General features: G+C 39.5%; 1 protein-coding gene across 1 annotated transcript in view; it reads right to left on the bottom strand.

Moving 5' to 3' along the window:
• The window catches only part of LOC140239825 (sphingomyelin phosphodiesterase-like), a 10400-nt gene extending 8900 nt beyond the window's left edge, over positions 1 to 1500 (bottom strand). The window contains exons 1-2 of the mRNA XM_072319646.1: positions 1277 to 1500; positions 393 to 594 (exon numbers count right to left, since the gene is read on the bottom strand). Of these exons, the coding sequence (XP_072175747.1) occupies positions 393 to 594; positions 1277 to 1500 (426 nt within the window). The remainder of the gene's footprint in view (positions 1 to 392; positions 595 to 1276) is intronic.
• Positions 1501 to 13105: the final 11605 nt, after the last annotated feature.

Raw genomic sequence — 13105 nt, 5'->3', positions numbered from 1 at the left:
TTTAGCCCAAAACTTATTCACAGCTCTTCATACGAAATGTTTACAAAAGAGCAGAATTGATATATTAAGTTCTCTATACGGTAATGTAATTCTTAACAAAATGAGGCTCTAGATGATTTTGGGGAATAACATTTCGTTATTAAAGAAGCCCACTCGCTCACAGGTCGTTCCAATATCTTTTTTTATTCTCATGGGCCTTGGCCTTCTTCTCCAGGAGTAAAAACAAAAGCTTGGATTCTTATTCCACATAGAATTCTTCATGATCACGAATGTCAGTAGATAGATTATTTGAGATTTAAAGTACATTCCAGTTTCAAAATTCACATACAAACGAGAAAAGAAACTCTAATGCATCCAATTCAAAACCCCTCTTCACAGAGCATTGTTTTCACCTTAAACTCCCTCACTACCAGGTCGCACACGCGGTCGTCCTCGATCTGGAGCGTCTTGCACACCTCGGCGGCGATTTCGACGATGAGGTCCCGCGACTCGTCCGTCTGGATGAGATCGTCGACAGCCTTCATGAGCTCCTTGCAGGCGTCGCACTCGATGTCGGCCCCGATGCCCAATCTCGGATCGCGTATGATGTCGTTCCTGGCCGGGAAGGACATTGTGCAGACGAATGAGTCATGCTATATTATTGTAGGTATGATTTCATTTATGTTTGAAAAATGTGATTCTTACCAAGATGACACATCTACAGTTTTAATCAAGAAAAGGTTGTTTCACCCTAGGGTATATAAGGATATATTATCTGGAACTCTGCTAAGGATAATGGTACTTATTTATTTATTCATTCATTCCGTTTTATTTGTACAAGGTAGCCTTTGTATTCAACTTGATAGTGATCATTGGATCATTTCTTATGTCGTAGCATTGATGGTAAGGTAAAAAGTAGAATAATAGGTTGAAAATGAGAAAGCGCCAGTTAGTACACAGCGGCATACCGTTTTTCTGAAAAGTTCCTTTTTTTTGCAGAGTGCTGTTTTCGAAGTTGAATAACAACGTCAAAATATCCATCTACAATTTCTTAGTAGCGAAACAACATCATCATCATCATTATCATCTTCTTCTTCTTCTTCTTCTTCCTCATCCTTTTTCTTCAGAATGGTATTTTCCCCAGGGTTGATAAGGTGATCATTATTAGCACTACAAGGCTCTCAAAATGTGTTGCGTTTGTTTGATTATCCATTTACAGTCGTCCTTTCTTTTGTTTTGTTGTGTGTTTTTAGTTGTGACATAACGGTGTGTGGGAGAGGAGAGAGGCTATACTTACATCATTTTGACGTACGGGGCTGGCGTGCGAGTAGCTGCGGCACGGCTGTAGGACACCAGAAATGGCGCCAATTTGTAAGCCAGGGTCGATCTCGTCTGCTCGTCGAGAACGTATTCTCCGTTCGTGCTGACGTTAGCTGACGTTACCAGTTTGCAGGTCGCAATCACGACACAGAAGAACAAAGTTGCGAGTGCTACTGGACGTTTGGTGGCAAATGTCGCCATCATTTTTACCAGGTTCTGCGAAATACAGCTTCAGGATCTAGAAACAAAAAACCAATCCAGAAGTTTTGACCTGTTTGGAGTATGACAATGTTTTCTTTATCACGCGTTGGCCAATACAATCTTGTCTTTGCTTCCTCTCATTATTCAATTTGAAAGACACAAACACACACGTACACACACTATCTCTCTCTCTCTCTTCTCAGCTGTTACTTGTTACTGTTATTGGTATTCAACTGTTTTTCAACTGGTCTCTTACTGGTAATGTACTGGTCACTTATTGGTATTCAACTGGTTTCTAACTGATCTCTTTCTGGTTCTGAACTGGTCTCTTGTTAATATTCAACTAGTTTTCATCTGGTCTGTCAATGATTTTGTTCTGGTCTCTTATTGGTATTTGACTGATTTGTAACTGGTCTGTTACTGAAATTGTACTGGTCTCTCACTGGTAAGCAACTTTGTCTCTTACTGTTTTCCAATTGATCTCGTACTGGTCTACAACTGGTCTCTTACTGGTATTCAACTTGTCTATTACTGGTTTGCAACTGGTCTCTTACAGGTGTACAACTGGTCTCTTACTGGTATTCAACTGGTCTCTTACTGGTATTCAACTTGTCTCTTACAGGTTTACAACTGGTCTCTTACTAGTTTGCAACTGGTCTCTTACTGGTTTACAACTGGTCTCTAACTGGTATTCAACGGGTCTCTTACTGGTTTGCAACTGGTACGTCTGCTACTGGTTTACAAAGACTGGCTTCTTACTGGTATTCAACTGCGTCTCTTACAGGTGTACAACTGGTCTCTTACTGGTATTCAACTTGTCTCTTACAGGTTTACAACTGGTCTCTTACTAGTTTGCAACTGGTCTCTTACTGGTTTACAACTGGTATCTAACTGGTATTCAACGGGTCTCTTATTGGTTTGCAACTGGTACGTCTGCTACTGGTTTACAAAGACTGGCTTCTTACTGGCATTCAACAGCGTCTCTTACTGGTTTACAACTGGTCTCTTACTGATATTCAACTGGTTTCTTACTGGTATTCAACTTGTCTCGTACTGGTTTACAACTGGTCTCTTACTAGTTTGCAACTGGATTCTTACTGGTTTACAACTGGTCTCTAACTGGTATTCAACGGATCTCTTACTGGTTTGCAACTGGTCTCCTAATGGTTTACAAAGACAGGTCTCTTACTGGTATTCAACTGGTCTATTACTGGTATTCAACTGGTCTCTTAGTGGTTTTCAACTGGTCTCTTACTGGTATTCAACTTGCTCTCTTACTGGTTTACAACTGGTCTCTTACTAGTTTGCAACTGGTCTCTTACTGGTTTACAACTGGTCTGTGACTGGTATTTAACGTGTCTCTTACTGGTTTGCAACTGGTCTGCGACTGGTTTACAAAGACTGGTCACTTACTGGTATTCAACTGGTCTCTTAGTGGTTTTCAACTGGTCTCTTTACTGGTTTCCAACTGCTCTGCTACTGGTATTCAACTGGTCTCTTACTAGTTTGCAACGGGTCTCTTACTGGTTTGCAACTGGTGTGCTACTGGTTTACAAAGACTGGTCTCTTACTGGTATTCAACTGGTCTCTTACTGGTATTCAATTGCGTCTCTTACTGGTTTGCAACTGGTCTCTTAGTGGTTTTCAACTGGTCTCTTACTGGTATTCAAGTAGTCTCTTACTGGTATTCAACTGGTCTCTTACTGGTATTCAATTGCGTCTCTTACTGGTTTGCAACTGGTCTCTTAGTGGTTTTCAACTGGTCTCTTACTGATATTCAAATAGTCTCTTACTGGTATTTAACTGGTCTCCTACTGGTTTTCAACTGGTCTGTCACTGGTATTGTACTGATCTCTTATTGGTATTAATCTGGTTTCAACTGATCTCTTACTGGAATTGTATTGGTCTCTAACTGGTTTTCAACTGGTCTCTTACTGGTTTTCAACTGGTCTCTCATTGGTATTCAACTGGTCTCCTATATACTGGTATTCAACTTGTCTCTTATTGGTTTGCAACTGATCTCTTACTGGAATTGTATTGGGCTCTAACTGGTTTTCAATTGGTCTCTTACTGGTTTTCAACTGGTCTCTTACTGGTGTTCAACTGGTCTCCTACTTGTATTCAGCTGGTCTCCCACTGGTATTCAACTGGTCTCTTACTGGAATTGTACTGGTCTCTCACTGATATGCAATTTGGTCTCTTACTGGTATTCAACTGGTCACTCACTGGTATTCAACTGGTATTCAACTGGTCTCGTACTTGTTAGCGACTGGTCTTTTACTGATATTCATCTGGTCTGTTACTGTTATTCAACTGGTTTCTTACTCGTTTGCAATTTTTCTCTTACTGGTTTTTAAGTGGTCTCTGATTGGTATTCAACTGGTCTCCTACTTGTATTCATATGGTCTCTTACTGGTATTCAACTGGTCTCTTACGGGTTTACAACTGGTCTGTTACTGGTATTCAACTGGTCTCTTACTGATTTTCAACTGGTCTCTTATTGGTTTTCAACTTGTCTCTTACTGGTATTCAGCTGGTCTCTTACTGGTATTCAATTGCGTCTCTTACTGGTTTGCAACTGGTCTCTTAGTGGTTTTCAACTGGTCTCTTACTGGTATTCAAGTAGTCTCTTACTGGTATTCAACTGGTCTCTTACTGGTATTCAATTGCGTCTCTTACTAGTTTGCAACTGGTCTCTTAGTGGTTTTCAATAACTGGTCTCTTACTGATATTCAAATAGTCTCTTACTGGTATTTAACTGGTCTCCTACTGGTTTTCAACTGGTCTGTCACTGGTATTGTACTGATCTCTTATAGGTATTAATCTGGTTTCAACTGATCTCTTACTGGAATTGTATTGGTCTCTAACTGGTTCTCAACTGGTCTCTTATGGGTATTCAACTGGTCTCTTACTGGTGTTCAACTGGTCTCCTACTTGTATTCAGCTGGTCTCCCACTGGTATTCAACTGGTCTCTTACTGGAATTGTACTGGTCTCTCACTGGTATGCAATTCGGTCTCTTACTGGTATTCAACTGGTCACTCACTGATATTCAACTGGTCTCCTACTGGTATTCAACTGGTCTCTTACTTGTTAGCAACTGGTCTTTTACTGATATTCATCTGGTCTCTTACTCGTTTGCAACTTTTCTCTTACTGGTTTTTAAGTGGTCTCTTACTGGTTTTCAACTGGTCTCTGATTGGTATTCAACTGGTCTCCTACTTGTATTCAACTGGTCTCTTACTGGTATTCAACTGGTCTCTTACGGGTTTACTACTGGTCTCTTACTGGTATTCAACTGGTCTCTTACTGGTTTTCAACTTGTCTCTTACTGGTATTCAGCTGGTCTCTTACTGGTGTTCATTTGGTCTCTTACTGGTATTCAACAGGTCTCTTACTGGTTTGCAACTGGACTCTTACTGGTATTCAACTGGCCCCCTAGTGGTATTCAACTGGTCTCTTGCTGGTATTCTATCAAGTGGTCTCTTATTGGTATTCAACTGGTCTCCTACTGGTATTCAACTGGTCTCTTATTGGTTTGCAACTGGTCTCTTACTGGTGTTTAACTGGTCTCCTACTTGTATTCAACTGGTCTCCCACTGGTATTCAACTGGTCTCTTACTGGAATTGTACTGGTCTCTCACTGGTATGCAATTTGGTCTCTTACTGGTATTCAACTGGTTACTTACTGGTATTCAACTGGTCTCCTACTGGTATTCAACTGGTCTTCTACTGGTATTCAACTGGTCTCCTACTGGTATTCAACTGGTCTCTTATTGGTTTGCAACTGATCTCTTACTGGAATTGTATTGGTCTCTAACTGGTTTTCAATTGGTCTCTTACTGGTATTCAACTGGTCTCTTATTGGTTTGCAACTGGTCTCTTACTGGTGTTTAACTGGTATCCTACTTGTATTCAGCTGGTCTCCCACTGGTATTCAACTGGTCTCTTAGTGGTATTGAACTGATCACTCACTGGTATTCAACTGGTCTCCTACTGGTATTCAACTGGTCTCTTACTTGTTAGCAACTGGTCTTTTACTGATATTCATCTGGTCTCTTACTGTATTCACCTGGTCTCTTACTCGTTTGAAACTTTTCTCTTACTGGTTTTTAAGTGGTCTCTTACTGGTTTTCAACTGGTCTCTGATTGGTATTCAACTGGTCTCCTACTTGTATTCAACTGGTCTCTTACGGGTTTACAACTGGTCTCTTACTGGTATTCAACTTGTCTCTTACTGGTTTGCAACTGGTCTCTTACTCGTATTCAACTGGTCCCTTAGTGGTATTCAACTGGTCTCTTGCTGGTATTCTATCAAGTGGTTTCTTATTGGTATTCAACTGGTCTCCTACTGGTATTAAACTGGTCTCTTATTGGTTTGCAACTGGTCTCTTACTGGTGTTCAACTGGTCTCCTACTTGTATTCAACTGGTCTCCCACTGGTATATAACTGGTCTTTTAATGGAATTGTACTGGTCTCTCACTGGTATGCAATTTTGTCTCTTACTGGTATTCAACTGGTTACTTACTGGTATTCAACTGGTCTCCTACTGGTATTCAACTGGTCTTCTACTGGTATTCAACTGGTCTCCTACTGGTATTCAACTGGTCTCTTACTTGTTAGCAACTAGCCTTTTACTGATATTCATCTGGTCTCTTACTGTTATTCAACTGGTCTCTTACTCGTTTGCAACTTTTCTCTTACTGGTTTGCAACTGGTCTCTTACTGGTATTCAACTGGTCCCTTAGTGGTATTCAACTGGTCTCTTGCTGGTATTCTATCAAGTGGTCTCTTATTGGTATTCAACTGGTCTCCTACTGTTATTAAACTGGTCTCTTATTGGTTTGCAACTGGTCTCTTACTGGTGTTCAACTGGTCTCCTACTTGTATTCAACTGGTCTCCCACTGGTATCTAACTGGTCTCTTACTGGAATTGTACTGGTCTCTCACTGGTATGCAATTTGGTCTCTTACTGGTATTCAACTGGTTACTTACTGGTATTCAACTGGTCTCCTACTGGTATTCAACTGGTCTTCTACTGGTATTCATCTGGTCTTCTACTGGTATTCAACTGGTCTCTTACTTGTTAGCAACTAGCCTTTTACTGATACATTGTATTCATCTGGTCTCTTACTGTTATTCAACTGGTCTCTTACTCGTTTGCAACTTTTCTCTTACTGGTTTTTAAGTGGTCCCTTACTGGTTTTCAACTGGTCTCTGATTGGTATTCAACTGGTCTCCTACTTGTATTCAACTGGTCTCTTACTGGTATTCAACTGGTCTCTTACGGGTTTACAACTGGTCTCTTACTGGTTTTCAACTGGCATAGACTGGTCTCTTACTGGTTTTCTACTTGTCTCTTACTGGTATTCAGCTGGTCTCTTACTGGTGTTCAACTGGTCTCTTACTGGTATTCAACTGGTCTCTCACTGGTATTCAGCTTGTCTCTTACTGGTTTGCAACTGGTCTCTTACTGGTATTTAACTGGTCCCTTAGTGGTATTCAACTGGTCTCTTACTGGTTTTCAGCTGGTCTCTTACTGGTATTCAACTGGTCTTCTACTGGTATTCAACTGGTCTCTTACTGGTTTGCAACTGGTCTCTTACTGGTTTTCAAATGGTCTCTTACTGGTTTTCAACTGGTGTCTTACTGGTTTGCAACTGGTCTCTTTCTGGTTTTCAATGGTCTCTTACTGGTTTTCAACTGGTCTCTTACTGGTTTGCAGCTGGTCTCCTATTGGTATTCAACTGGTCTCCTACTGGTTTGCAACTGGTCTCTTACTGGTATTCAACTGGTCTCTTAGTGGTATTCAACTGGTCTCTTTGTAGTATTTAAGTGGTCTCTTACTGGTTTTCAAATGGTCTCTTACTGGTTTGCAACTGGTCTCTTACTATTGTTCAACTGGTCTCTGACTGGTATTCTACTGGTCTCTTAGTGGTATTTAACTGGTCTCTTACTAGTATTCAAGTGGTCTCTTACTGGTTTGCAACTGGTCTCTTACTGGTATTCAACTGGTCTCTTACTGGTATTCAATTGCGTCTCTTACTGGTTTGCAACTGGTCTCTTAGTGGTTTTCAACTGGTCTCTTACTGATATTCAAATAGTCTCTTACTGGTATTTCACTGGTCTCCTACTGGTTTTAAACTGGTCTGGCACTGGTATTGTACTGGTCTCTTATTGTTATTCATCTGATCTCTTACTGGAATTATATTGGTTTCTAACTGGTTTTCAACTGTTCTCTTACTGGTTTGCAACTTGTCTCTTACTGGTATTCTACTGGTCTCTTATTAGTATTCAACTGGTCTCCTACTGGTATTGAACTGGTCTCTTCCTGGTTTGCAACTGGTCTCTTACAGGTGTACAACTGGTCTCTTACTGGTTTCACACTTACTGGTATTTCAACTGTAATTTGTAGCTCTATTCCAAAATCATGTTGAAACCAGTAACAAACCAGATGGCTTTACTGCCAGTACCAGTACTGGATTCAACTGGTACTAGTTGACCAGTTGACCAGTTAGATACTGGTCTTTTATACTGTTTTGTCTTTTAACCTGGGTCTCTCTCTCTCTTCTCAGCTGCTACTCAGTTTAATGTGATAATCACATTTTATTTTTCATTTCTGTTTGCTTTGACTCAAGGGGGGGGGGGAGTAAGGGGTCCACGTCACGAGTTCGACACCCACGAATCATACAGCACACGAGTCATTATAGCCCATGAGTCATACAGCTCAGGAGTTGTACAGCCCACGAGTCATACAGCTCATGGATTCGACACTGAGCAAATAAGGCCCATGAGTACGACACTATAGGCAAACAAGGTCCAACTATAGGCAAACAAGGCCAACGAGTTCGACACTAAGTAAACAAGGCCCACGAGACCGATGTAATGTCGAACTCGTGGACCTTGTTTACATAGTGTCGAACTCGCGTGCCTTAATTGCCTAGAAAAAGTGTCGGACTCACGACATGGACCTTATTTGCCTATACATGACTTTGTATAGTGTCGAATTCATGGGCTGCATGAGTCGCGGACTGTATCGTATGACTCATGGACCTTTTGTCAATGTCGAACTCGTGGGTCGTATGACTCGTGGATGACCCCGACAGTAAGAGAGGGTTAGGAACCATCTTAGAGTCTCTGGATATACCTTCCTATTGCATTTTCAAGCATTAACGTATAGGACGTCATATGCTTGGTCTCCTCGATCAGCCTTTGAATAAGAGAGTTAACAAAATTTGTTTGGCTGTTTGATTTATTTCTGCATTTTCCGGAAAAATATGAACACAAACTACAGCAAAGAAATGATTTTAAATAGATATTGTGAATAAACATATACTTAGAGAACAATGACTAACAGATGATTAATTGAACTTAGTTCATGATCTATAACTGACTTCATCGGATGAATCTGCTGATGATATTTACACTTACGATAAGTCAATTCATTGCATCGCTGAACAACAATAAACGAAAATCAACGCAGGAGCCCGCCATCGTAAGCAGAGATTGAATAGGGTGGTGGCTTCGAAACAAATGTTAGTATACTAGAAAGATATTTCCTCCAGAAGAACAAAAGCAGAATATGCATGTTATACATATAGTTTGTAAGAGTATAATGTGGCTAGTAAGAGTACTGGTTAAAGGAGACCTCCGGATGATTTTCAAATTTTTACATTTGAACATATATAAATTAGTTATACTGGGTACAGAGTTTCAGGATTTATGATGATTGGGATGAAAAATAAGAATGTTTTCGAAGTTTATAACAAATTGCAATGAACAAGGATGATGACATGGCAGCCTCACCATAAGAATGCATGAGATGTGGCTCAAGGAAGCAGCTCAAAAGAAGAAGGCATGCATAGATTACACACAGGTGAGCTTGCAAACATGCGGTATTGTAATGGAATGACACTGCTACATTTCTGAGATATGTGAGTCTCCTATGTCATCATCTTTGTTCAGTGTAATTTGTTTAAGGTTTTTGAAAGTACTGTTTCTCTGCTCAAGAACCACAATAAATTCTACAAATCTATACCTGAAGCTGTTGATTTATGTACTACATGATGTGAAATTATGAAAATCGTCCGGAATGCCCCTTTAAAGTTAGTGCACGATACTGGGAAGTAGGATTCGAAACAGGTATTATAAAGAAAACAACTAATTAAAAAATTTTAATGCAAAAGCAATCTCTTTCACTCTGAAGGTTGTTTAGACTTCAAGGGTCATAAAAAAAAATGTTTTATGGGATGCCATCCGTCAGATGGATATTACATTTTCTTCTGCAAGGCCCATTATTGGAGTTAGAGCGGAAAGAAAATGACCAATTATAGGCGCCATTGCTTTCGCTTTCACTATCTTATCATCTCTTTCCCTATAATACTTTGCTTTCATTTTCACCTTTCTGCTCCCTTTTTTATTGCTTTCTCTGACAAGAATTGATTTTCCTCTAGTCATTCCATCAATAGTGATGATATTTATGATCATTCAACATTTTCCTGTATTTGTGTGCACTTCAGTTCCCTGATTAAAGGAACTGTACAATACTGGTTGAGGTGAAGATTCGGCTTGTAACATTTTGCGAGATATTTAGAAACCCCTCTATGTTAAAGAGCATTCGAAGGGAACTCAAAAGTTTATTAGATGAAAATCAGTTTTGAAATGACTGAGATATCAAAACAAAACAAAAAAGCCATGTAAAACAAAGAGATCCTAATAAAAGTCGTGGCATGTCAATTTTATTAGGATCGCTTTTTTGGATATCTATGCCATTTCAAGACCAATTTTCATCAACTAAACGTTGAAACCATTTTGGAATTACATGCCCTTTCATATTTCATAAGAGGTTTCTCATTATGTAGCCAAAAATGTTATAAGCCTGACGCTATGTCTCAACCAAAACTATACGATCTCTCTAACAGTATAGAAACAAAAGACTGAATTGAAAGGGTTTTTCTAGTCCAACTTGTACAAGTTAACATATATCAAAAGAATAAACATTTTGATAGTTTAAGTCCTTCACAAAACCACAGAAATAAGGTTTCAGAGACTTGTCGGTTTAGTGAAACGGACGTGGTGCTCATAACAGTTTAAAAGCGGGGGAGCAGGCAATATTCAGACACAAATAATAAGGTGGTTCACAGTGAGCAATATAGTCTGCAATGACCTGTTGAACCACAGACTTTACAAAATATGGAATTATCTTTCAGAAGAGCAGTTTGAAAGAAAAAAAATACTAAGCAGAAAGTGATAATTTGCATGTGTGTGCTGCAGTCAGAGTGGCAGTATTGGCTGTTACTTATTGTGCATTTAGTTGAAATGAATATACGTCCGCATATACAACATGTACAAATTCCGATGTGCATCTGGTTCATACATAGAATGATATTCATGAACAAAGTTTTCGTGAATACCTGTCCAAGTCAATTTCAAAAGAAGATTAGCAATGACCCTTATCTACACATGCTCAGATTGTAACTGTGAACTGGTTTTCAAGACAAGCTATTATAATAGTAATGATAATATTATCATGGTTGTGCACCTTTCAAAATATAGGGTAGTGTTCCCTCCTCGCAAAAAGTTTTTCTTCTGCGTTTGATGGTGAGTAACATACGCTGTGGTATATTGTACATTATGCACACACGCACAGCAGAAACTCCCATCAAAAGCATTTTTGGGAATGCGGAATACATACTATGTATATGCTTCATTGCAGGTTAATTCTTACGAATATCTTTCATGATATTCTCATGTCGATCTGTCAAGCAGAGTGATAAAGCCGGTGAATAACGGCGTGCATGAATGCGGACCCTGGTATATAGGCAGAATATAAACGTTTCACTTTTGACAGCAAAGCAGAGAAACCAAACAGCGTCTTACGTTTAGACACGTCAGTTCAAGTGACAACATACTCAGGGATACTGCATACAGTAAAAACACTCTTGGTCTACCAGTCATATACCAGTATTCAAGACGTTAAGAGCATATATCTATCAAAGAATATTATGCACTCGGGAAAAGATTATTATATAAAAAAAAGAGAAACTCACACTTTTGAGTAGCACTCAGATCATGGGTTTATCAGCAGAGTTGGAAATACACTCGCATAACTGACTGTTTACACCATCGCCGGCCGTAGATTCTTCTGTTCGACATTTCCCTGTTTCACGCGTCATAAACAAACATGTATCTGCCTTGTGTTTGGTTACTATATAGGGTAAAATACACATCTACACGTTATCGAGCAAGCGTAGTTCAGATCGATCACATACAATATCTGATAAGAAAGGTGGGCGGAGACGCTACAAAACGTGACATGGATTTAGAGGTCTCTAATAGTGTAGAAGTACTGTAGGCATATGTTCAGTACAGTGTACTCCAGTTATAACGAACACGGTTATGACGAAGTTCGGTTATTACGAAGTAAAAAATCTGGCTGTAACATTATCCACTCTTTGATTTTTTTGTTTTGTTCGGTTACAACGAAATTTCGATATAGCAAAATAAAACTGCCGGTCCCGAGGACTCCGTTATAACGGGAGTCCCCTGTAGTATTTGAGACAATACAACAAACTGGAGGAATGAATAAAGGGAAAGAGCTCAATATATAATTCTAGCCCTCGTTCGCGTTGATAGAGAGAATTAGTTAGGATTGATTGGGAAAGTTTATTGGTGAAACAATGGAATATGTTTCTGTTTTAAGTTGGCCCTGTTAGAGCAAGGAAATTTGGACCGTCGGGTTAACCCTCGTTATAAAAACGATATCTCGCCATAGACAATCACATGAGGCATTTCAGTATGAATAGTTGGCAGCGCCATCAGTTAAGAAAATGATTCTGAAGTTCGCTAATAAACAAAACAAAAAAAAAAACAAACAAACAAAACAACTACTTTATCTCTGCAGGGAACACTGATATTTCCTCAAGTATAATAATTGCAGTGTAATCTTCTAATGACTGAACGTTGAACTTCACAATTTGAAACAGTGTGTATACTAATATCTTGACACCCCATCAGCATTCCGTGTTGAAGGACTATAATCACCACTCTGCATGTGGATGTTGTGATCGGGACAAGGCTCAAGCTCGTATGCACTGTCAGCATGTGGGAAGCACAAGTCATGCAATTAGTGCATGTGGCTCGGTGGGCTGGCAGTGTACCATCAGTGTTGAAGAAAATGAAGTGCTCAGTGGAGATCTATGTTTCAGTGTCGGCAAAAGGAATCAGCGCCAAATGTGATCAACGGAGATAAATTGTTTTTCAAATATATTTCATAGGTTCTAAAGGCCCCCTGACATCCCATGCTGTTATGATACTGTGTCCATGATAAGATTCTGCTGATGCGAGTAGGTCTCCACAGTACAAAGTCAAGAATCTTTTGATCAAAATTGTATCAACTGTTTTTAATCATTCAATACTCTTTTTCGTTTTTCTGGACCCACTATTAAAGCTTTACCCCTCAATAGTCTTTAATTCTTTTTGTGACGTCATCGAAAGTATAAGATCAGCTATAAATTGGTGTCTTCTGTCCCTTGATGACAAGAATGAGATCTTCAATCTATTTCAGTCCGGTAAAGTGGGTGTCGATAAGTCAGTCATAAGGCAT

This window comes from Diadema setosum, chromosome 16 (genome assembly GCF_964275005.1).
Source record: "Diadema setosum chromosome 16, eeDiaSeto1, whole genome shotgun sequence".
Classification (NCBI taxonomy): Eukaryota; Metazoa; Echinodermata; class Echinoidea; order Diadematoida; family Diadematidae; genus Diadema; species Diadema setosum.
The sequence above is the reverse complement of the archived record's forward strand: the minus strand, read 5'-3'. Positions and strand labels throughout refer to the sequence as shown.